At 34.1% G+C, this 27,576-nt stretch overlaps 1 protein-coding gene across 2 annotated transcripts in view; it reads left to right on the top strand.

The window, feature by feature from the left end:
• Nucleotides 1-2,140: 2,140 nt before the first annotated feature.
• Nucleotides 2,141-27,576, top strand: part of Hpd (4-hydroxyphenylpyruvate dioxygenase) — a 74,269-nt gene continuing 48,833 nt past the window's right edge. Inside the window, exons 1-3 of one of the 2 annotated variants that reach the window (XM_081771529.1) lie at nt 2,141-2,208; nt 9,046-9,072; nt 16,349-16,411. In XM_081771529.1, coding sequence (XP_081627655.1) covers nt 2,206-2,208; nt 9,046-9,072; nt 16,349-16,411 — 93 coding nt within the window. In that variant the 5' untranslated portion in view covers nt 2,141-2,205. Of the gene's footprint in view, nt 2,209-9,045; nt 9,073-16,348; nt 16,412-23,328; nt 23,586-27,576 lie in introns of those variants that run through there. The other variant, XM_081771530.1, reaches the window with a different exon arrangement.

The raw sequence follows: 27,576 nt of genomic DNA, 5'->3' as shown, positions 1-27,576 counted from the left end.
TGGCATATCGTCTGTCCCGCTACAGCGGCGTTTGACCTCCATTTGAACTCGTTCAGCATACATGCTCTTATGACGCTCTGTGGATGTCCCATGTTCCCTCTGTCTTTACGCAAGTTCACGGTGTGTCTGAATTGCCACAACCAGGTAGTATGTTGGATATATCCACACCAACAACTAACGTTCGCCTTATCTCCACTCGCATTCAACTCACGGTGTGAGGTCCAATTGAACACAGACTTCCACGAAAAGGAACAGAACTTTCTTGGTTACCTTTATAGTTATGCACAAAAGTATAGCGTTTGGTCCCGGGCAGTAGTTCTTGATTAAGCATAATATAAACTATCTTGAATATAATTTATGGATAATAATAATAATAATAATAATAATAATAATAATAATAATAATAATAATAATAATAATAATAATAATAATAATAATAATAATAATAATAATATGAAGCTAAAATAGAGTTTTTAGTTTTCCAGAAGAAAACCAAAATTTTCCTTTCTTTCAGACCTCAAAAACACTAGCAGCAACACTTTTTTTTTTTGGCTTTGTACATTGTAGCTGGCCCCCCCTCAAAAACGACGGGCCCCCCTACACAAACCTGCTGGCTACACCCCTGACTGCCACAGGATCATAGAATTTCAAATCCACACACACACACAACAGTAGCTAAATTTAACTTCCGAGATGGGTGACGTGGAAATTTTGTTGTAGGTGATTTGATACATTTTTTATATCATCTTGCAAAATGGTGACAGTAATGCATCATTGCCGGGAAGATGACTCACTCACTCTTTTCTTATTCTCCTTTCACATGACCTTGGAAGATAAACCAACAATTAGCTATTTAAAGATCTGGGCCTTATTGCAGAGTCGTTCTGACGCGTGATTAATGCCATACTAGCATATGTTCCCAGCAGTAGTCAGACCTTTAGTATGACGCTAATCATACGTCAAAACGAGTTTGCATAAGGTCTCTTAAGTCTATTTATACAGTATTAGAAACTTGAAATTCCATTTATGAGAAAAGTTGTTGGACGTTAAAAGTTATCAATTTGTTCGTTCCTTTAAATATGCATTTATATGCAGTAATGACATAAACATGCACTAACCTCCGAAATATGCAAATATATGCACTATAAAACTCTGCTATTTTACCCAAAGACACCTGAAACGAATTTCTGTTTAAAGAGCATATCAATATCACATCAGGAATAAAACATGCAAATATGCAAAAATCCGAAGTCTAGTAATCACTAACGCTCTCGCCTTCTGTGCGAGCGGTCCCGGGTTCGATTCACGGTGGGGAAAAACTCGATCGAAAGAATGTGAAACGCTTTTTCAGGCCAGCCACGCTGAATGAGGTTTTCCTGGGTTTTCCTCATTCACACCAAGCAAATGCCGGGGTGCTACCTAACTTATAAGTGCCAGGTTCCGTCCCTTTCTTCCCCTATCCTTTCTTCCTTCCCTTTCCCCGGATAGTGTTCTCGCCGAGGGACGTCATCCCTCAATCGTGACGGGCTAAATGACCATACAAACCGAAAACCCACAAATCTAAATTCTAAATCCGCGAAACGCTAGATACGCATTTTTCAGATAGTTCAAATTATTTTTAGGGTAGGTTAGGTTAGATTATCATTATTATAACAAACTATGGTTGGCCAGATGATATACTTTCAATTGAGTGCATTTTGACCTCAATTTCATTTACTATTTATGTATATTTCTTTTGCCAAGTTGTAACACAATTATTTCGCACATCTCAAAATATGGTAAACATATTTATATTGGTTTAAATGTCGTTTAAATATCTAGAATTTTACGTACAGCCTCTTCCCTTATCCAACCATGTATAATGAATAGGAAGAAATGGGGCTTCTTTCCACATGACGTAAAACAAACTAGTTTCTCGTTCTCTCCTTCTCTCTCCGATTTTTTTTAAAACTATTATCATAGTAAATACTTTTTTTATTTTGTTTCTGGACTACGTACAAAAAAAAAACTTGTTTCCTAGTGGTTTAGTTGCTGACCTTCGGTTTGCATGTCATCAAAAGCACACCTCTTTATTTGACCAATCAGAAATCATCTGATTACACACACCTCTTGTGAGAATATAAAAGTAAAACTGCGTGGTTACATACATGTTAATATCCGTAATTCATCGGAATAGTCCAGAAGAGTATTGAGGTTGCTATAATAATGGTAAGGTCTCTAAAATTAAACTTTCTTTTAAATTTCGTGTGCTATTTACTGGAATCAAAATATACAAGAAGAACTTGGTAGTATATTTAGCTTGATAAATCTGTCGTTAATGTCACTTTTATAAATTAATTATTACCTTATATTAACGGGTGTGATTTGTTATTGGTTATTAACCAAGGTGTTGTCACTTGCGAGGGATCTACATTGATATATTTTGGTCCAAATTAACATACATAATAAAATTTTGACATGTTAAACAGCCTAAAATCAAGATATTATATTTGCGGCGCTATGGAGGCTTAGTAGTAGAACCTTCATCTCTGCTGCGTGGATTCCTTGATTCGATCCCAGCCCCTGGCAAATGGGCTTCGTGGTTGACAAACACAGTGAGCGTTAATTTTCTCGGGATTCTTCCGTTTTCTCCCACTTAATTTATTTCACTATTTTGTTCATTCTCATCACCATCCCTCCTTTAATATACATGATACAACCGTCTGACATAAAATTGAATTATTTCAATTCAAGATATTAAAATATTTATCCTATATAAAACAAAATATTGGAAACTACTCAGATGTCGCTCTTTAAGATATTCTTACTGTATAATATAAATACCAAAAAGTATTTCGTTTAATAGACTAATTCAGTTATGATTTCATTTATATAAACGTAGTATAATGTGTTATTTCTCGGTATTATTCGCATCAATCTGGAGCCAAATTCTACCTTATTTTGCTCAGAACAGCGTATCAAACTTGTTTCAAGCATTTAGTGCATTGTGTGCTAGATATAACGTATACCGTGATTTCTTCAAAACAACCATTTTTTGGAAGTTCCATGCGACATGTCATTTCTACAGAAATACTATTTATGATGATTATTTGGCTTCCTTCAATAAACATATATTACAGCAACTTTCAAACGAATTTATTTTTAAGGTGATATCTCGGGTTCGATTTCTGATGTGTGCAAATTTATCATCTGGAGTGTGCATATAACAAGCTAATGATAACCTTGCACTCTCCAGAAATCGAACCTGAGATATCACGTTCACGAAAACTTAGTTTGTGTCATTCTTTTGTCCTTAAAAAGAAATTCGTTAATCTTGCTCTAATGCATGTAGAAACCAAATTAGCATCATAGATAGTATTTCTGTAGACATGAAATACCGTCGTAAGGAATTTGCAAAGCAGTATTGTTGTTTTGAGGCACTCCATTTAAAGATTCACAACTTAATCAAAGCATATGAACAAGAATTGTTTACTATTCTTAAGCAACAAGATGTTTTAACAAACATGTTAAGGTAGAAATCCAGATCACAATTACTAGTATGATCTGATTAATTTACACTACTATGATTGATTTACGCATTATGCTGTATAGTTTAAAATGATTAGCTCCATTGAATATCCTTACGAGATACTTCTACCCTTACTTCGAAATTTCTTCAAATTATATATTGCTATGTATACACCCACATAGTGTACCGGTATTTATTTTTACAGTAAGAGTCAAAGTGTTTGATCCCCATTCTCTAAGTAGCACAGACTATAATTTCATACTTGTAGTCTGTAACTATTTTGCACCGAATGAGAATGTATACTTATTTGTGTGCATTGTGTTGTATGAGCGAACACCGCGCTTTGAGTAACATAGACTGATTTATTTTTAATGTGCATAAACCAACTGCTCGAAATGGTGGCTCAGTGGTAGATCAATTACCTTTGGTGGATGGGGATCTTGGTTCGATCCCCGGCCAATTATGTTTTTGGTGGACAACATCGTATCCGTGGGTTTTCTGGGGCACTCTCGTTCTCTCCTACGTTCTCATGCCACCAATTTTCCCATCATAATTCACTTACTTTAAGCATCTATTTCCCTTAACAAAAAGTGCATAATGTGGGACGTTAAACTGAAATATTTCATTTTTAACATTTTATTATCGTTCTTAAAGCTCTCTTTTACCATCCAAATGCTTTGTGACCCGAACTATTGAAGGATTTCATGCAAGAATGGCGTATCTCATATATACAACTTTCTGAGAGAAAAAGAGCAGTCCAAATTTGCAAGAAAGGTAACAATACATGATTGTACAAATTTTAGATATCAAATTAGATATGGTTTGGTACATTATACACCGAAAAGGTACGAACCATAGATAAAATATAACATCAGCTTTCATATAATGCATAAGGAGCAGCTTCCGTGGAGAGTAGAGATGACACTTGTCCCAAATTAGGGGGAACACTAAGTATTTTATGGATATTTCCAGCGTCCACGTATGAAGGATGCATTATATAGCGGTACGTCAAATTACAGAACCAAAATACTTTCAAATTGAACAACATGAATTCTTAGCAACGTTTGTAAATTTCGATCCAGGATGTGTACCTATGATATATCGTTATGGTTCTATTGCTTAAAAAAAATTATTGGCAGTAGTGAAATCACTACCAATGATATTCTTTGTCTGTACCAACTCAATGGTTCATAACTTCTGTTCAACCAACAAGTTAACACTATGAGTTTTCTGTTGCGTTTTGGTTTAAATATTCATTGCAAATTTCATTCTTGAATACAGAACCGGAAGTGACTTTACGAAAGTGGTCAAAATTGATATCAGATTCGTTTCGTAATCGTAAATATATATATATATATATATATATATATATATATATATATATATATATATATATATATATGTGTGTGTGTGTGTGTGTGTGTGTATACAGAGTGGCCCAAAAGTTTGTATACAGACCAGCATCGATCAAGTATGACATTTCAATTTATTAAAATGATGCATTTATTTCCTTCAGTCTGCTCGAAGCTTCAGGTATAAGTGGAAAGAAATAAAGAACATACAATGAAGAAACTAAATTAATACCTGTGTGGACAGTGTTCGAACTGGAAAAAGAGCAGAGGCGATGATAGGTTCTAGGCGTCTTATTACGATTTTGACTCGACATACCGGCTACCTAAATGTTGAAATACAGTGAGAGTATGTTGCCTAGAAGATTGCATTTCTATTTACATCACGACTGAAAACCATTGGAGAGCTTCTCAGTAGCTACGGAGGGAGAGACATGGAGAGCCTTTGATTTCCCCACCAACAATTTTCTGGGAAAAAAAATCCCCTTATGTTGTATTATAGAGAATTATACTCAAAAATGCTCAGAAACCGAGTTTTTATATTAACAATTTCCTGCGGGAAAACTCACGAACCTCCCCCCCCCCCACTCGATTGAGGGACATTCCAAACGTCCAGAAGATCTGCCTCTCAAAGCAATCTCTAAATCCGCCCATCCTCAAAACAAGACACACACATACATAAGAAAGAAATAATTCAATATGGCACATCAAAATATCAGCTAGATGAACTTCTTTGAAGACACCTCAATTTAAAAGCAAAAGGTAGGAAAATTATGACAAAAAATGTCAGTGCTGTCAACTTAGAACCATACATAAGAAATAATATACGGTGTATATTTTTTACATGCAAAGCTATTTGTCAATTATATAAAAATATAAAAATAGATTTATTAAAAATACTTAGCATCTACTCTCCAGTGACGGTATGTCTTGATCACTGAAAAACCAGAAGCGGTATGGCATACCACCACATACCATCTCACTTGGACCCTGTGTGTGGATCATAAGTAAATTATATAAAATGCCATGAGCCAATCAGTACGGGACTGTATACCTACTTTTGGGCCACCCTGTATATATGTGACAAATTAAGGAAATATGAAGATGAAATGCACGAAATTCACTGTTGATGCAAAGGCTGATACATGAGAGATGTGAGTCCATAAACCAAGCAAACGTGGAGGTCTGGGAGCGGAGCCCCCCGCTAGCCCAAAGTAGTGTCTGTACAGAACTACTAAATAGGCTACGTCAGGGCCCAGGAAAGTAAATTATTCAATTGTTTTCGTAATTTTATATAGTAATGAAAATGCTTTTTTGTTACTATTCTCATCTTTTGTTGCCATGCCATTTATATAATTTAATAATCATGGTTATTTAAATGTAAAAATTCGTACATTAGTTAAAGATAATACGAAAGAATAATTTAGCTCCTACGTTGCGAAATTTATCAGTAGTACACATAAACATACGAAATCATCAATGCTATATCCAAGAATTTTGTGACTAAGTTTCGTTCCTTTTAAAAATAAAATAATCATTTTTTTTTAAATGCTTGTACTGTATATACTAATATAGCTATATGTCTATACACGTTTTCTAGTTCGTTCTGAACCTTCCCGGATTTGCCCTTAGTTTCATGATCAGCATACCCATTTTCGATGCGCGAGGTTACATGTACAGTTAGCGACAAAAGTTCTTTCTGTTTGATAAAATTAGTTTCGTAAATAATTTCAGAATGGAATTACAATTTGAGTACAGTTTTCAGTAAATTAAAAGAAATGCAATTTCTGTACGTTCCAGCCTTGAAACTCGGTGAAACTGTATACGTTTCGCCGATATTCCCAAAATAAATTTTACCAAACTAAAAGAACTTTTGTCACTGACTGTATAAACCCAGCTTGTAGTGCAATATCGGAGAAAAAACAGTAATCGCACATCTAACACAAAATGTATTAAACGAACACTTGAAGTAGGTTTATAATTATACACCTCATCATATACTCTGCAGAATTAAATGGGATAATAATGCCTTTTTTAGTTTTGATTTTAGCATAATTTTAGTGTGGCCAAAATTGAGAAATTATGAACTGAATGGTGTCAACTTCCATAAATCATCCGAATGCAATACTTTTTATCACACGAAATGCTGTTTGTTTGTTTGTTGAAGTTTAGTGTTCCTTTTGAGACTGATGCTATATGAGGCCTGGAAATCGAATTACCGTAACGGGTCCAAGTTTTTTAATGATATCCCACTGACAATCAAATCCGAGACCACACGCGCTTGCCACTAGAACAGGGGAGCTATCGCTAGAATTCACGTTCTATAGCAAAAAGCTGATTAAAACATTCCGCTTTCCAATATTATTTTCATACATTTTCACTCTTATGATATATTTTCTATGCAGAATTTCCTTTTCATTTTTACTCTCATTGATCTTGGAAGTAATAAAAATAGTGATGGTCATAAAAACCGGTTTCTCGGTTTCCGGTTTTAGGAAAACCGAAACCAGTTCTTGAAAATTAAAAAAACTGTTTCCGGTTTTAGAAAATCCGAAACCGTTTTTTGAAATTTTTTAAAATACAGGTTTTCACCAAAACTGGTTATCGGTTTTCTCCAAAATTGGGTATCAGTTTTCTCCAAAACCGATTAAGTTTTTCAGAGGGATCCGGTACTGTTTCCTTCAAAACCGGTTTCCGTTTTCTCCAAAACCGGTTTCAGTTTTTCCAAAACTGATTCTACTTCTGACCAGAATAGTGCTTCGTTGTTCTCCGGAAACCGATTCCATTTCCACAGAAATAGTTTTATGTGTTTTCCAAAACAGTTTTCACCGAAACCAGTTTCGGTGTAAACCGAACCCGTGTTTGGAGAAAACCGAAATGTCGGTTTTTGGTTTTACTTGAAACCGGTCTCCGTTTTTATAAAAAAAAAACGGTTTTGCCTATCCCTAAATAAAAATGCTGTATACACGGTGTATATATATATATATATATTGAAGAATAAAGACTGATGTTTCAATTTTAATTTACGTTAAACTATTTTACATTCACATAACAGTAGTTTGCAGCACTGTTAGAAGAATTTCACTGACCTGGCTGAGAATCGAATCCCGGCTTTGTTCTAGCTAGGGGGATGCATTATTGATCTATAGGTGATAAGATCATTGTCTGTGTTTGGTCTTTGATAATGTAGGTTGAACCTCAATGGTAAACGTGTGATTAGCAATAGATATTGTCGAACTTGGTTACGAAATACTAGAATAAGTCAAATTTTGAAGAAAACGGTATAGCTACCTTATCTTCACACTATACCGGTATTGCTCCAAAACTGGATAATAGCTCTCTTGGTATGATTATTAGTATTATCTAATATTATATTAGCTCCCATACGAAAATCCTCCTATAGTGCCCTCTAGTAGGTAAGCGGTTAGCGTACGTGCCTTTGGTGTGGGAGACCCGGGTTCGATTCCCAGTGGGAACTCATGTGGTTAGAATCTCGCATTAAGTTGTAGATTCACGTCTCATATAAGCCTCGTTGTTGAATGAGACATTAAACCCGAAATCGAATCGAACAAAAAAATCAAATATGTTCCTCTTGACCTACTAAACTGCAGTCTTGACTTACTTACTTGAATTTAAATTGCAGTCCGTAATGTTTTGAAAGTTTCAGTGATGTAGTTCGATGTAAACCCGAAAAAGGATTTTTGAAGTCACTGCTACACATATATCCGGTTACAAAGAATAAACATAAGCACGTATGGTAAATTGCTAACGGAAAATGCGTCAGTGAACTTCTCTAGCTTGAATTTTCCTCATGAACATACATTTCGCAACAAACAATAAAGCAATGACTTTTAGGTTTTTTATTGTGTAACTCTTAAACAAGGCAATCTCATTTTCCACCATTTTGTTATAGTTTCAAAATCAGCAAAACCAAGCCAGAAATAATTTGTAGAATTTCTAAAAAGTATTAGTGATCAATTAGACTATATTAACTAGTATTATATCAAAATATTTTTCGAAAAATATCCTAAAAGTAATAGATATGCACGCACATGGTATTCACATATACTTACACATGTATTCACCTTACTAATTATGATGGAACATATACAATATTTTTAAAAATATCTTTAAAATTATATTTTTATGTAGACCTATGGTAATTATTTTTTCTAATTTTCTTTGCAGACGTCTTACATAGATAAAGGACCAAAGGTAAGTTGATTTCTTATACTATAACTTTGTTAACCTGTATAGTACAGTAGCGTTCATTTCTGACATCAATTCTCATATTGCCAAACCCAAGTGTAGTGTAGCTAATGGCTAACATTGCTATGAAAGACTAAATAGGTTCAAGTCTACATAGATTGGTTGTACAGTTACCAGCATAAATATCTCCCCTTGGGTGCTATAACTCCATTAGATCCTATCTTCCACATTTTCTGGTGTCACAAATCCTTGCAGATGTAATAAAACTTACACTAACATTTCTCGCCGACGAAAGAGTTGACGGGCCTATCTATACTAGGTTTTTATGCTGTACAGTTGATCCGTGAATCATTTCCCCATTCTGAGATGAATCTCTATTGTTTGGATTGTGTTGTCCAATGAGCGCCATATATTAACGACATTCTAATTTGTGAGTATAATATATTATTTCACTACATCTGTACGTACGAAGATAGAGAAAAAACACTGATCATACATGAGTTAGAAAATGGTCGAAATAAACTGAAAATATCAAATCTGAAAGAATTGAAGGAAAGAAGTTTATAAATATTTGACTCCATTCATGGACCTACTGGAATTCCCCGTCATTCCAACACCTTTTTCCTTCTTCACAAGAAAGGATCTTGCTTGTCATAAGTATGGTTTGAAATTAAAATTGAAGTATGTTAAAAAGATCCAACATGGTGGGATTCGAACCCAGATATCCTGTGTAGAAATTCAATGCGGTAACAACTTACCTACGCCATCACTTACTGAACGTTGCACAAAAACTATTAGCTAATTGAAAACCTTTCATGTAAGTCTAGATGGGTTACTAAGGTCCGTATGAAGAAATGATCATTAGTTGAGCTATCTTTATCAAATTTTATTTAGGTAAATATTATCTCAACTCTATTATTGCTTTTATTATTATTATTATTATTATTATTATTATTATTATTATTATTATTATTATTATTATTATTATTATTATTATTATTATTATTATTAACGATCATTTCAAACCTATCGTTTCACAGCTTCAATCTCGTTTACATCAGTTATTGTGACATGAAGGAAAATGTGTCCTGTGAAAAAAAAAAAGTTTATACTTACACATTGCAAGAGGTGTAAGTATGATCTATTCGCCGCAAACTCAGTTCTATCTTAGTGTAAACAAAACCTAGTGTGGAACAGGAAAGAACTTTACACAAAGTCAAAAACAGATTTAAAGTACCGCAGTATGAGTAGTTAAGTGGGTTGGGTGAATAGTTAATTAATTATGTGTTCGTATGTTCATATCCTGGAGTAAACCAAGTTTTTTGTGCTCCTAACTTAAGCGGAGACTGAGAACATTTCTTTGAATAACCCTTTGACAACTCTTTCCCTTTTAAATTCGATTAAGAAACAATCTTATATATAAAAGAGAACGCACAAATCCTTTGTTCCCTCATCACGCTAATACGGCTGAACCAATTTCTTTCATTTTTGGGGGGTTATTAGGATTTGGACCCTAGATGGTTTTTCTCATATCACTTTAATTTTTAATTACCAGTGTCTTGAGATAATTGACCATTCAAGTGTCCATAACGTACAAATCCTTTGTTAGTTCATCATAGGTAAAAATAAACGTATTTATATGCAACCCGCATGACCGTGTCACTCGGCGGGTTAACATAAATGACAGGCGATATAATGTTAACATTTACTGCAATCTACTATGGTTTTTATCATATCACTTGAAAGCGAAAAAGTAAAAATTATCTAAGTAACAAAGTTTATTGCGTTCCGGGGTGACCGCAGCGAAGCGGGGCGGGTTAACATAAATGACAGGCGATATAATGTTAACATTTACTGCAATCTTCTATGGTTTTTATCATATCACTTGAAAGCGAAAAAGTAAAAATTATCTAAGTAACAAAGTTTATTGCGTTCCGGGGTGACCGCAGCGAAGCGGGGTGAACGCTGCTAGTATTATATGAATTGTAAATGTAAAATGCCATAGCTGAAAACAAGATATTAAGTATGTTCAATATCCTATAATCAACTATTATCCTCTGATTCGTGACCAAAAAAAAAATCAATCCGCAAGGTTTTGTTAATAAATAAAAATTTCATTTGTTTCTGGCTATACATTTTGAAATTAACTCAAAAAAATTATTAACTCAACTAATGATAGTCTCTTCATACGGCTTCTCGTCTAGTATGTCGTCTCGAAATACATGAAAAATTTTTAACTACCTAACAGGTTTTGTGTCACATTTAGTAACTGATTGATGCAGGTAAGTGATTACCGCATTGGATTTCTATCCAGGAGACCCGAATACGAATCCCAACAGCTCGGAATTTTTCAATCATTTTCTAACTCATGTAAAATCAGTATATTTCTTTCTTCTCACATGCAGTATGTAGTGAAATAATATATTATACACAACAACGAGTTATATAATGTTCTTCTTTCATGGGACTCGTTGGAGAAGACACTCCAAAAAATAGAGATTCATCTTAGGATGGAGAAATGCTCGATGCATCATCAACTGTACATCATAAAGTTCTGGTTCAGACAGGCCTGCCAACCGTTTTGTCGACGAGAAATTTTAGTAAAAGTTGGGTTGCAGCTGTTCAGACATTTATGACACCAGTAAATGTGCTGCATACGACCTAATGGAGCTACAGTAGTCAATGGGGAAATACTTATGCTGATGACTGTACAAAGACAATCTGTAGTCTCTATAAAGGCTTCGGCAGCGGTTACATACTTCACCTCCTGCCTATTTTCTGTAGTTCCTACTTTTCAATTTCTAGATCTTGATTTTGATTTGGAATTTAGTGTCGCTTTCAGCAGCGAGGCTATATGAGACGTGGATCTACAATTTAACGTAGAATCCAAATCACATGAGCTCTCGTTGGGAATCGATCCCGGGTCTTTCACACCACAGGCGCATATGCTAACCGCTTAGCTACGAGGGAATTCTCCTTAACACTGCCCGATATTTGATTAACTTACCACATGTTGTTGCATGCGATTTAAGATTACATGCACATTAGCCGCTTAGGTTATTATTGTCTCTTTTCTATTTTAGAATCTTAAAGGGATAGTTTAATATGAAGTAATTAATGAATTTTTAAATATCTATCATTTAATTTAGAATGCAAAGGTGAACGGAGTCGTTCCGGCTTCGTAACCGGAATCCTGGTTTCAAATCTCATTTGGTAGGATCATCTTTCACCTTATTGTCTTTAGAGAACAGGAAAATAGTTTGGCTTCAGAAAGATGAAAGATTTCAAACGTTGTATATTAAAACTATTCTACTTACGTAATTTGTTCAAGTTTAAATTTATCTAGAAATATAATTGTATACAAGCATCCTATATATGTATATCAATGACTTTTTAAATGTAAAAATATAGTTACTTTTTTCGTATAAAGTACATTGTATGTCTTTTTTATGAGTGTAGTGCAAAAGATTTTGATGAAAGTAGATTCTCGTATGCAGAATATTAAAACTAAACTGGTGTGTGTTGTTGTTAAGCACATGGACATTAACAATGCAACATCAGGGAGAAGAAGGGGAAGTATTCAAATAACTTTAGATACAAACGTGAAATGATTAAACTTACAATTTGTAACAGCACATCGACTCGCTGTCAGTAGGGGATGGGTCCATCGTGGGCGTCCAGAAGGACTGCAACACGAGAAAAGATGAGACCTGGGATCTCCTCCTGGGCATGGCAAGCCTCCGTTTGCATATATTTCAAGAGCTCATCAACTGAAGCTGGAGAGTCTCTAGTGTGTGAGGCGTTGAACAATCGTGGATCAGACGCCTTCAATTAACGAGAGATCAGATGAATACATTAACTAAGGAAGCAGTGTAGCACCTCGTACAGTATATCCAAAAACTTTAGGTGTTGTGTGTCGCCTGTTGGAAAGTGTAACCTTTCAGGGCTAAAGAAAGTCACTACCGAGTCCAGTACTTGGTAGATCTAACGTTGGCTGATTAAAGACCCTTTAATGATGTTAGATGCCAGAGGACACGGAATTCAATGGCATCTTTTATCATAACACTTGATCCCAGACATGTGTGGCGATGCAGAAACAAGACCGACCAACTTATTACCACAGTACCGCCAGACATAGAAGCGTCCATCAGGATGCTACAGACGTAAGTGAGTTTCGTCATCCCCATGCTATTCGGCACTCTATGAGTGACGTTCGTAGCATCATTGAAGTTGCACAGCCTATGCTATGCAATCAATTGGAGATACAGCATTGGACACCGCATAAATATGTTGTCCTGCCAGATGACGGCGAACTGTTTCAGGGGACACTGTCGCTGTGGAACAAATTGGAAATTTGTGTGTCAGTGTGCGGAATATGGCTCTCCGATCCGCCATATCCATGTACAAGAAATTATTTTACTCGGTTCGTTTTATGACGCGGTTTTGTGCCTGTTGTGTATTGCCATTGTTTCCATATCCGCATCAATGTGGCTGCGTTCCGTAAAATACAGACATCTATGTCACTAAAGGATAATCCACTATCGTTATGTCATAATCTTCCATAAGTAGAGACGAAAAATAAATGAAATGAAATCTTTGAGTTTTACTTCCCACGGTCATGCCGATTAGGCTAAAGGAGACGGTGATCATAAGTAATGAATGAAATGGTGGAATGAAGAAAGTGAGAGGAAACGGGCGAACCCAGAGAAAACCCACGCACACGATGTTTGTCTACCACAAAGTTCACTTAGCGGAGGCTGGGATCGAACCCGGGATCCCAAGCTCCAGAGGTGAACGCTCTACCACTGAACCACCGCGGTCCCCATAATTAGATATGAAAACCTGCTGAAGTTGGTGCCTTGTTTAAAGACGAGAGATATTGTTTGACTGTCCAAACATATTCACGTCACACTAATACTCCACCACTGGTTTTGTAGCCCAAGTCAGGTTGGTAGTTTTAGTGGAGGGATGCGTCGCTGAGCTACATTTCTAATAATTTTGTTGGCCTTCTCCTTTTTACATTCTACAAATATGGGGTCAATCTGATGTTTCCTACTTGGTGTTGCATTGCTAATATACAGAAGTATGTTTTCTATACCTGATCATATAAAAATGGGATCAAACGCCTCTATAATTATAGTTATAACAATACTCATTCACTGATTTTAAAAAATCGTATGTGGCGTACGTAAGACGTAGATTACATGTATAAATCTTGTAGTTTTAGGATTTAATGTACAGCAAACGTATAACTGAAAAAGTATACTTTATACATACTTTCCGTATAAGTGTTCGGAATAAGCGTGTGGTCAGGATCTCATATACAGAGAGACTTATGTATGTAACATTTGTATACATATGTAGTATACAGAAGACTGTTAGATGTCAGACATCCTGCAATGGCATGATGTAACATCTAAGGACAGTACATATGTAGGATATGGCAAGTGTATGCTCCGTACTGATTTCTGTAGTAAACATAAGAATACCGTATATTTGTACAATATACCGCTGTCCGGATAACGAATTTTTCCGAGTGTTGTTAGCCTCCTATAACATAAAACAAAAATTATGTTTTCAATACTGAACAGAAGGATATATTGATTTAGGAAAGTAAGGGTACAAGACAGGGGCGTCATTTCACACTTTGCTTCAGGGGGGCAAGAGTACCACCGACATAAGACTTTCACGTTTTGTACTAGTATATTAGTAGACAATCGATTAAAGTATATGTATTCATCAAACTCTTAGGGGAGCAATTGCCCCATCCTTCCCCCCTAAATGATGCTCCTGGTACAAGAGATTCTTTGGTGAAAGAGTTACAGAATAAGGCCACTCATCGACACTTCTCAGGTCCGGAAATTGCCGGATTTTTGAATACCCACCTACATTAAGATACGTATGATGTAGAAAATGTTTCGGGCGGGGTGAGCTGAGAATTGTTGACTGGAGTTCTAATCAGGGGTAGGTTGGAGTGAAGGATCGAAAACCCACAAGAAACTAATATATAACTTAACAAGTAGGATATAAGTATGAAATGACATGAGAATGGAATTGGAAAGGGAGTTTGATATGGATGTTACCTATCAGCAACATTACTTAATATGCGTATATGTCAAGTAAAGATAGTTAAAAAAAAAAAAAAGGATTTGTATAAGGAAAACGTATTTCAGTAGGAAATAGAAGGATTAGATGTATGGGCCAATGATTTGCAGGTGATATACCTATAGTGCTTATTGTGAAACCTGAAAAGAAAATTAATAGCACGTTAAAAATAATAGAAAATGTTGCAAAAAAAAATAGTAATGAAAATAAAAATCAGTAATACAAAAGCAATGGTCTGCGGAACGAACTAGTTTAAATTAAATATAGAAGTAGAAAGGTAGAAAATAGAATTGGCGACTAGATTTCTATCATGCAGTATTCTAATCTATTAGACAAAAATATAGACTATATGCATAAATGTGTTTGGAGATAGAGAAAATTAGTTGGGTCGAATGAAAACCAATGAGGAAGTATTAGAAAGAGTAAGAGAGAAAAATAGTATTAAATATAACTGCAAACAGGAAGAAAAACTGTTAGAATGTTGGTTGACAAGAAACTGTACCCCGAGGGACGTGCTAGAAGATACGGTGAAAGGAAAAAGGGCAAAAAGCGGCTATAGTTTATTAGTTGTATTAAAACAGGAAATTGCTATATCGATGCAAAGAAGTTAAGTGAGAACCGTGAGTTATGGAAGCTTCTCAGTTCGCTGCAAGTGACCTGCCACTTAGGGCAGAATACTTACGATTATTATTATTATTATTATTATTATTATTATTATTATTATTATTATTATTATTATTATTATTATTATTATTAGATAATACAACGTACATATTTTTATAAGTAGAAATAACTGCAATAATAACTAACTAATCATGCACTTGTTTGCCCAAACCTGTTTGATATTGGTTCTAAAATATTTTCGTTGTTTAAGGGTAGTTTAATTTGCTCTGAGCACTGAGCTCATAGCCACTGAGGCCATACGAGACGACCTACAGTTTAACATGGTATCCTATCGGAACTTTAGGATATCTCCTACCCCAAGATAAAAACGATATTACTTAACCACTACGAGCTCATAAATATGGCTCCAGCACTTGGGAACAGAAAGTGGTGCTATTTTTTTTAAAAAAAAGGGGGAAAATGTAAACTCTCCAAAAGAACCTAAATATAGAATTAATTTTTATTTTTATTTATTACTTTATCTTATTGTTTTATTGTATTCTATTTTTTTTAGCCCGATGGTGGACGATTCTTGAACTTTGATCATTTAACGTTTTGGGTTGGAAATGCAAAACAGGTAAGTAAAACAAAATGTATTCTGATTCATTGATGGCGATAGAGAGAGAGATGGTGGCCCCTTTCCTCGGGTGCTATCTCTGCGCCTATTCGTGACATGTGCTGTAATGTAACTCAAATAATATGTGAATAAAATTACCCTTTTCGGTATAATAAAACAACTGCATCCCGTGTATTTCTCTACCGTTTCGTTTGCCTCCTAACCCCAAGAAATTAAAGCTGGCGTCGTCACTACTTTGATTGTTTCCATTTCTTGTCTGAATGTTTTGTTTAAATGTAAGTTCTTTAACACACCTACCTAACGTTACTACTAAGGTCATTAAGCCAATAGAGCAGGGGTATGCTTAGACCTTGTCAATGTGGTTATGAAAATGAATGAAATGGTTGAGTGATATATTAAGAAAGAGAATTGTGGATGCCACATAAATAACAACTGAGTAGCTAATAGCTTCGTTACCGAGATATTTACTTGCACACTCAATTAATATTTCACGTATTCTAAATTACATTTGTGAGGAATTATGTATATATTTGACATTTTAGGAAGTCACTATGCCTTTGGAAGACATCACTGACGAATGTAAATTACTTAGTGAAGCTTCTGTATACGTGATATTTCTAATCTTAATGCTGAACCTGTCCTTCGTTTACAAATTTCTAATTCCTAGTTGTCTGTGTATATTTGATCCATAGAGAAAAAGAAACTGGACACCTTTCCCCAGCACCACACAACAACGCTAGGATAAGTGAGCTATTAATTGCCTTCAAGCAGAACATTTAAGATCAAACATAGGTTTCTCCATAGTGTGGTAGCGAAAGTACTCTATAAAAATAATCTTATATTGTAATGATACGCTTATTGTAATATTAATTTTGCTTTTCTTTCTAGCAATAAAAACGGTGTGTTGAACTAGGTTCTTATTTTTAGCGAAGTACCAGATAACCATAATTTACTAAAATTGTTTTTGCACAAAGGAAAAATTGGCCTTTGTTTTAACATAGCGTTTTCCAAACTTGGCCCGCGGACAAGAAGTACTCCTCAAGATCTGTTCTTGTGGTTCTCTTAGTTTAAAGATTAGTCCAAAAGATAATAATAATAATAATAATAATAATAATAATAATAATAATAATAATAATAATAATAATAATAATAATAATAATAATAAATTCCTCACATCATAAACTATACTTAAGAATCTCATACAATTTAATAAAGTAAAGACCATAAAATTGTAATAGCTTATAATGTTATAGACGTACAAGAGCTGGATGAAAATTTTACTTAAAATAAGTAGTATAAACGGTACTGTGAAAACCCATAGTGATGGACATCGATTTTTTTTTTTTTTTTGAATGAAAATGGACATCTGTCTTAATTTGTAAATAGGTTCATATGGAAATTTAGCATTGGAAAACTCATCTATTGCAATACAAAATAGTTTATTTCTAAAATCAAAAAAGTGATATTTAAAAAATAAAGTTAACACATATTGATGTAAAATATTATTGATACCCTTCAACTGTATTTTAAAAGATCTCTTTTACTAATACCAACGTGGTAGCCAGAAACAAGATATATTTACTTTCGAAGGGGTAAAATGTAGGATGTTCTGTAGAATATTCTGATTAATAATGATCTCCAATTGAAAAACGTTTGAGAAATGCTGGTTTTACACATTGAGGTAGAAATGAGTTGCACATTGATAACAAATAAGGCTGAAGTCTTACAAGATACATTAGTTACCGTAATATGAGTGAGAAACGGAAGGATAAACGTAATATGAGAATAAACAAGAAGATGGATATACTCAAAAGTGCGAAGGTCAAAGAGGAGGAAAATAATAATGAAACTTCTGTTGACAGTAAAAAAAAAATTAGACATTTAAATCTTTAGGGGACGCAGTATCGTCGGGTGCAAGAAATGTAAAAAGGGTTGGGAACATGATTAGCATTAGATGCAAGCGGTGTTAATTATGAGACGAGAAGTATATTTTTAAATTCGAGACAAGAAACGACATTTCTCGTCTCATTTTCGAGACGAGACGAGAAATTTTACAAGTTTTTGTGGGTAGCACTACTTCACTTAAGTCTTAGATCTCGAACACTCTTTTAATGTTGCATGACATAGTAGACAAATATAAATTGATAAAATGATTTTACAAACGCAGTGAAGAACATTTATCAACATTTAAAGACACACAAGTCAATACGCAATATGCTCCAATAGTAAGTATGGTATCAATGTAGTTGTATCAGAAACCTTCGTTGATCTCTCGTGACGTGGAAGATTCTGATAACTTTTAAGTCTTCATCCCGGCGAAATTAAAATACCGCTAATTTTACAGTAATTATGTGATATTTTCAAATAGATAAAATATAATTGAAATATGGAATAAGAGCGCACTAGACAATATTTTGCGTGAGGTACCGTTATCACAAGTCACCTAGCGGCTTTCCGTTTTCAGCTGTTTAGAAACGCGAAAATAAATGCCGATTTTCAAAATGGCTCGAAATCGAAAGCAGATAAGTGAGTCGTGATAACGGTTTCTCATGTAAAATAATATTTTCTAGGGCGCTCTTGTTCCACATTTCGATTATCTTTTATCTATTTGAAGATATGACATAATTCTGTAAAATTAGCGGTATTTTAATTTCGCCGCGATGAAGACTCAAATGAAATTAAGAAAAAAGGCAGCACAACTTTTGTACATAAATTTATACAAAACGAGACGATAAAAATTTCTAGAGGAGATGAATCAAACTGAGACGAGAAAACCTTATTTCTCGTCTCGTCTTGTCTCGTGAGCAACATATAATAAAAGTAGGGGGGGGGGGAAACTACTGTAGCTATTAACATCAAACCTTCATTTTTCGGTATAATAGCCTTTCTGTAAATTGAACGACGTATTTTTTGCAATAGCTCACATTTTAGACGATGCTTACAGTTTTTGCAATAGCTCACAGTTCAGCAGATAGTTCCAAGAAATATATTACATAGACGAACAGGATTTAAAATATTGCTTTGCTTTTCAGTAAATATTGCTTTTCGTGTATACATGTTTTCCTTTCATAAGCAGTAGCCTATGCTTTGGGGGCTAACCCGGGAACTTTCTCCATCGTATAGATTTTGTACACGAAAACATCCAATATTATGATTGCTGCGTAGATCAGTATTTCGGATAATTTGTAAGTTCATTTTGAACTGATCTTAACGTCATAATATGTTAATAGAACAGGTTTTCTGTTGTTTTTCCCTTCTTTTTAAACTCCAAAGCTGCACTTAACTTTTTCAATACATAAACAAGTTTATCTGTATTTGCTACGCATCATTTGTACCAATCAGGTTATTGCCGCAGGGTACGATACGAATGACGTCAAATTACTCGGGACAGAAAATACGCATTTTAATGGTATGCTTATTCAGTAATATTGCCACTAAAAAAAAATTAAACAACTTCACAAATATTAATATGAACTGATAAAACAATAACAAAACTATCAGTGTTTGTTTTAATGTCAATGTTCCATAAGCAATGGTGCAGTATTTTTTTAAGAAAAGGATTTCCAGTGCAAAGGATTAATATAGATGACTGAGATGGAAAAACTGGCATTCAATTGAGGAAGCAACAGTTTCACATTTACAGTGGATCCGTGATTATTGCCCGACGTCGTAATCATGTCTTTGTTAATTTCGTGGCTTTTCCCCGCCAGAAGAAGATAATCGTGGCTTTTCTCCTAAAACAACTGGTGTTGTTCAAGGACTCAAAATAAATCACGGGTGAATGAAAAATGCCTACACTTTCTAACACAAAATATAAATCATTGCTTCATTGGTAATATGATATTAGAGTCACAGAATTATAATTTGAAATCAAACTACCTCATCAGCTTGTCATTGTGAATGGTTTGACACAAAATCTGGCCTCTCTTCATTTCCTCAAAATTGACAAGGATGCATGTTTTTGGCTTTTTTGAGTTTCATGTTACTGTCATCTTATTGTCTATATGTATGAATCTATTCTTCTGCAATTGGAGGTGATAGTATAAGGAGAAAAGCATTTTATTTGATCATAGTTTCAATAGTTGGTAAATAATTCTTTCGTTACATCCTAAACAAATTATAGGTTAAAACCAGGGCTGTCATTAAGAATCTAAGAGTTGAACCCCACTTTCGGATCACTTTAAATTTGAAATTTTTGAAATTATGCTACAGTTATTTAAATAGGAATTAATGAAATTGATTATTGAGATTTTTAAAACTTACGTTCAAATTTAGAGTGTGGTAAAAGGATAACGTGGTAAAAATGAAATTAACGTATTCTATGCCGTTTTAAGGTTTCTGCTCTGTAAAAACTAATGCATGATACCTTTACTAGAAAATGAACTCAAAGTACACTAGGGAAGAATGTTCCCAAGCAGTGGCGCGTTCTAAGAATTAATTATTAGCACTAATATTAATACTAATCAATATTAATAATAACCTCTCAACATAATACAAAATCAGAAAAGAGAAAGAGAGATTTATCACACTAAGGAAAGGAAAATGAAACAAGAGGGATATTTCCACATTTCAATTCACGAACACGAACAAGAAACATAATTTAAGTACAGTTGGTACCACCTGGAAGTCTCGAGTGCCCGTTACTGTATTCTATCATGGAAAATTAATCCTGCCTTTAGGGTACTATTAATGGAGGAAAACAAATCTTCAGTTACTGGTCAATTTATTGTATCAAGGAACTACAATGTATTCTTACCAATGTAATAGAAATACTGTATGTATCTGAAAAAGTGCAACTTGCCGGTGAGCACAATTAATGGACCACCTTTTATCATCAGAATAACTCTGAGGCGACGTGGAATAGAATCATAGAGGTCGTGAATGGTAGCACGTGGAAATATTAGACCATTCCAGATATATTGCCAACCCAGACTGTTTTTAACTCCAGGTGTTCCCAATAAATTGATAAATATCTGTATATAGTCACATCCAGTAAGCAACCTTCGGGTCCCAAATGGTTATGCAGAATATCGTGAACCTTCATCTTTCGAGGCCTATGCTCCCAGTAACCTTGTGAATAATTCCAGAAAATGCACAAAATATAAATGCTGCCTAAGTAGCGAATATCAAAGGCGACTCTGTCGTACATTTAGAAACATCTACATTCGAAAGACTTATCCTATTATATTGTTTTTCATGCAGACTATACTGCCAAATGTCTTGCAACATGAGAATGCTTAATGGTGGCAATCTCTTTCAATAAACAGTACCACCTCATCTTGTATTTTTGAAAAAGTTACTTTCAGTGAACAAACTTTCTCCCTTTCTTCCCGTTAGGTTTACTGATCTCCCACTCAAAGCACATAACAGTAGTAGATGTTCTAAAAGGTTTTTAAGAAAAGAGGATCACGTAGATATTCAACATTTCTCATTAACAGCATAGAAATAATTGCTTCAATACTGCTAAGTTCCAATGTAGACAGGTGGCCAACTTAATGTAATACATGTCTCATGGAAAAATCCAAATTTTCCAGAAATGAGTTTAAGTTAGACAGGAGGCCATGGCCAACTTGTATTATTCAACTACAACAGCAGTTCCTAGAACTTACAAATCAACTTTCGTACGAAACTACTACTACTACTACTACTACTACTACTACTACTACTACTACTACTACTACTACTACTACTACTACTACTACTACTACTAATAATAATAATAATAATAATAATAATAATAATAATAATAATAATAATAATAACAATACCTTATTTTCTTTTCTAAGACACATTCATTTCCAGAACAAGGCACAGTAGGTTTATCGATTAACGTGGGAGCTTCTTTTGTTATTCACCAGTAGAGGGTGCTGCTTCAGTGCTACCGAAAGCCAAACTCTTACAGCAAAGATGTTATTTCTCCCCACTTATTTAAACTAGAACCGTCTCTAGTCGAAACAGTTTAAAATACAGGGTGAGTCATATGGCATTTCACACTAATAGTTATTGACTAGAGTAGCACTAGCTAATTGTCGTAAACAATACCTTATGATGTGGTTTGTGACAATATGTGCTTCATGAACAATACGTTCTAAGTTATAGTCTTATAAAGAATTTAAACCTGATTGGATTTGTAAGTAAGTTTACAACAAATAGAAACTTATCAAAGAATGAACCTGTGTTCGTATTTCAAAAGTAATGGTTACGTAACCACAATTACCAGGATGTAGGTGAGTTATTTGTGCAGCATTTTCTGTACACTAGACCTCCATCTCGACAAGTAAATCATAATTTGGGGGAAAGGTCTGTAATGAATCTTTCTAAACTAAATAGTCCGAAACGTGTGGCTGCAGAAGAAAATCTTATGACTGTAGCGCAATATTTTATGCAACTTCCAACGAAAATCAAGTCGGAAAGCATGTAGTGAACATAATATTTCAAGAACAACTCTCTGTAGAATATTGAAAACATTAGGGTTTTAGTGATTTCATAGTTTCGTACTTATAAAAAAAATAATTTCAAATACATTTTCATAAATGACTTATGACCCACATTATATTCCTATGATGTCACTGGTATTTGTTCTAGAGATATAGGGCATGAAAGACACCATAACGGACATTCAAACTGAATGTACAGTCAGATTCTTTCTTATGAAGCAGCTAAAAACTTAAATATACTTTGCCTTATCGCATACGAAATACATTTTTTTATGCACTATTTACGGTGGAGAACACTAAAAATTATAAAAAGAATAGTTAAAGTAAATGAAAGTGTACAATATCTCGCGCTGTGGACATATACAAGGAAAAAGTGATGATACTGTAATGGAAGACAGATATTGCATCAGCCATTCTAAGCTAACCTTCGAGCTCATTTCAAATTATTTCTTCAGTTTGTGAACGATCTTGCAGTACAGTGCATCGCGAAAGTTTTGTGCAATAATACTTCAGAAAAGTTTTGAGTTGTGTTTGTTTCGGTTCACGCAAAGACGAATAAAAAAAGTTGTTAGTTCAGATATAAATTCAGTTCGTTATGTGACAAAAGAATATTTCTTGTTAAGCTAAAGGATGTTTGTTTGTGATCAGTGTATTCGTTATTAGGCTTGGAATATCATTTTTTTTTTTCAATTTTATTTATTTATTGTGCTCAAGAGTTTCAGCGAAATAATGACTTGGTAAGTTAAACATAATTTTACCACAAGAAAACTTAGTTCTGTAACTGGCCAACAACAAGCTAAAAGCATGAATTCTGTTCCAGTTTTTTACTCAGACATCAGAATTTCAATCAGCTATACATGTATAAAAAACATACAGAACAAAAACCCACTTTGCTCAAAATTCTATAGTCGAGCTACGTAAATAGAAGTGTACTACATTCCTTATTGTATTACTATCAAATTGAAACAAGATAAATCACCTTATCCTAAGCACCAAAATGGCGGAAATGTCCATATTTGAAGGAAATATGCGTCTAATATTTTAATATTTTCGTTTTGAAATATTTTGTTAAAGTCTTTAAAAAGATTACTACACAAAATTGCATTTCCTGCAAATAAAAATATTGTTTTATTCATTTAGTAAATTAAAGGATATGAAAGACAGACTTTTGTTCAACAATAATTCAGATCCATAACAAAATATCCTAGAGCTGATTAGAAGATTAAAATATTAGTATTACTTTGATAGAGCACTTTAAGCTCAATATCTTAAAAAAAAAAAGCTTTATCTATATTCTGAACATCTGTAAAAGTTTCATCAAATTCTGTCCAGGTATAATCAGGTATATATATATATATATATATATGGATGTTTAAACTCCAAGGGATGTTCTTTTGACGATTTTTTGGGACTTTTCTAGAATGTGTTACGATCTGTACTATTCCTTAACGAATGAAATAACGGATTTAAAAAGTCTATATAGTTCAGAGGCGTAGTGCTTTCTTATAAAATACGTGCTTTTGCTATGTCATGGCAGCATCTTTGATAAAATATTTCCCTTTCAAATTTTCGTTTTTGTTGTTTAGAATCTACAATCCGAAAGGTTTTCGGTTGAATGATTTGATTAGTTATGTTACACGATTTTCTTGTTTTACATATTTTTTAGTATCATTTCAATTTGCATTCGGAAAATTTTACACAAATTACATATTTTATTGATTTTATGTTCCATATAGAATGAATTATTACTGATATTTTCGGGCACCATAGCTAACTACAAGAAAATTTAATTTCTGCTGCTCCGATTAGTAATTTCAATCCCCAAGAAAGTACCATACAATGCTAATGGAGAGTACAATTCAGTTAAAAAACGAAAAAAAAAAAGTAGGATAGAGTTAAGCAATTTTCAGAGTTCATAATGAGACCGACTTCCTCCTCCCCACAGAAAAAATAAAAAGAGAACCAGGGAATAATTTACTGTTCTGAGTTTCTCTTGCGCTTTGAGTTTGTGAGTAAAAACAAAACAAATAAATAAAACAAGGTTTAAACTTCAAAACACTGCCAATATTTACAAATCTTCGGTCTGCTAAACAGTCGTCACCTCTAGTCCTAGTCGGTGTCCGTAGTTTGAGGGAAAAATCCCTCATCTAGGGAAATTTTATAGGTAAATTTAGCAAAAAGGGAATTTTTCGTTAAAACGTGAAAATCCAGGGAAATTCTCGCGCTGACTGATCAATATAAATGTTCAAATTTTTCTTTGTTCTTCAGAAATGAACCAATACAATAGCAATGGTTTGTTTGTTCAAAGTAGCATAATTTACACTCATTGTAGGGTGCATTTGTGTGTATCTTTTTGTTTTAAAAAAAAACTAAAGAAAAAAGTAAAAATAGAAGCAAAAAACAAATGAATAAAACAAATGTCGTTAGCACTTCTTTTATATAGCTAAATTGGTATTTTAATATAATTCTGTCATAGAAATTGGACACTACAAAATAGGGAAAATTTGATAAAAGGGAAAATTTTCTGCCAGTCGAGGGAAATTTTCTTAAGGAAACCTACGAACACGGCCTTTAGTTAGAAACAGCACAAGACAAAAAGAAAGTTTTTGAGCTGTTCTTATTCTTTAGCCCAGTAGTGAATTGAGAAGAATAATTTCAGACACCTTGATTTGCTAGAGTAAACTGTTTCCGATTGTTTCTTACCATACATTTTCATGGTGACACATATTTAGCTATTATTCAAACATGGTTTAAGAAAATCAAAAGATACTGTTTTGAAATATGGCAGATGACCATTACTCGATAACAAAGTGCTGGAAGGGAAACAAATACTGCATAGTTTCAAGAATGTCATAAAGCAAGAACTAGTAAATATTACAGAAAAACACTTTGGAATTTGCTGTGCGAGCAAAGGAAAATTCCTAGAGAAACTACATAGATTAGCTCCATACCAGAAAAAGAGGAAGTTTGTATTGTATTGGACAGCACAACCAAAGACTTCCACAGTGCGACATTCTTTAAAATATGGAGTACCCTGCAGAGCGAAATGAGAAGTTGTATTAGACGTGGAATTCTACATAGCAACAGAGATTGTAAATAGATAGACTATTTAGGCATCTTGTTGCTTAAGATGATTCAAATTCAAGGCCTTTCTTGCCAGTTTAACTACCACCTATTCTATGTCCTTGACTTGTTCCAAGAAAATTTAACGACGCCAGTATTTGCGTAGCAACAACTGAGTCCAAAACACTGGAAACTACTCTTTCATGTCATGTGATTTAACTTGTACTGGTTCTTGTTGCTGCAAGAAACTAAAAGAATAATTTGTATTCTATCTCAAAGAAACTACTACAAGTATATTTGGTGTGGTGATTAAATTTATTAAATATGAAACATTTTCGAGTTACATCAGTTTGTAACTTTAGATAGTAAAAGTTAAAATCTACTTTGATTTATAAATCTAACCCACTGATGAAAGTTACAGATTCATAATTTATTTTTGCTTTCCCCAAATTTAAAACGTGTTGTCGACAACACTTCATAAAACTCTCTCAAATATTCTGTTAGCAAGATTGACCCCCCACACAGATGAAATTATTGGAAATTATTAGTGTAAATTTTGGCGAAATCGATCACCTATCGACCAGATATTTACCATTCATCAAATACTCGAAAAGAAATGGGAATACAATACTCCAGTGCATCAACTTAGGAAGGCCTACGACTCTGTTAAGAAGAAAACATTATATAACATTCTTACGGAATTTAAAGTACCTAAGAGGGACCGCGGTGGTTCAATAGTAGACCGTTCACCTCTGGTGCTTGGGATCCCGGGTTTGATCCCAGCCCCCGCCAAGTGAACTTTGTGGTGGAGAAACACCATGTGCGTAGGTTTCCTCGGGGTTCTCCTGTTTCCTCCCACTTTTTTCATTCCACCATTTCATTCATTGCGCATCATCACCGTCTCCTTTAGCCTAACCGTGGGACGTACAAAAAGGTTTCATTTCATTTTTTTGAAATACCTAAAAAAAAAAAAAAACTAATTGTATTAATTAAGTTGAGTTTAAATGAATGTCAAAATAAAATCTGCTTATGAAAATAAATTATCTACGAGCTTTCATGTTGGAAATGGCTTGAAACAAGATGTGTTATCTGCGATTATTATTTAATTTTGTTCTGGATTGTGCTATACGGAAATTCAAAGATAGCTACCAGGGGCAAGAGTTAAAGAGTACCCTCCACGTTTTGACTTAACGCTGATGATATAATCCTAATGGGGGGTGATATGAGGATAATAGAAAGAAATGCTGAGGTTTTATTAAACGCTTGCAGGATATAGATTTAATAGTAAATGCAGAGGAAACTAAATATATGGAAGTTCGTCGCTAATAATACTTCAAATTATGAATACATTAAAATATTAAATAATACTTTCGACAAAGTTTATACTTTCAAATATCTAGGATAATTATTAAGTTTTGGAAGCTCAGGTGGGGAAGTCATGTAGTCAGCAAGGAAGAAAGTAGAAACATCAAAATTTTAGCTGGAAACCCAATCAGAAGAAGACCATTAGGAAGACTTAGGCGCAGATAGAAGAAATATATTAAAATGGATCTCGCAGAAATGGGAATACAAAGTAGAAACTTGATCCAGTTGACTAAAGACAGAAGTCAATGGAGAGCTTTGTGAGTGCGGTATTGAACCTTCGGGTTGTATAGGCCATAGAGT

The sequence above is a fragment of the Thermobia domestica genome, chromosome 9 (genome assembly GCF_964235325.1).
Source record: "Thermobia domestica chromosome 9, izTheDome1.hap1.1, whole genome shotgun sequence".
NCBI classification, from domain to species: domain Eukaryota; kingdom Metazoa; phylum Arthropoda; class Insecta; order Zygentoma; family Lepismatidae; genus Thermobia; species Thermobia domestica.
This window is presented reverse-complemented; position numbering and strand designations above follow the sequence as displayed.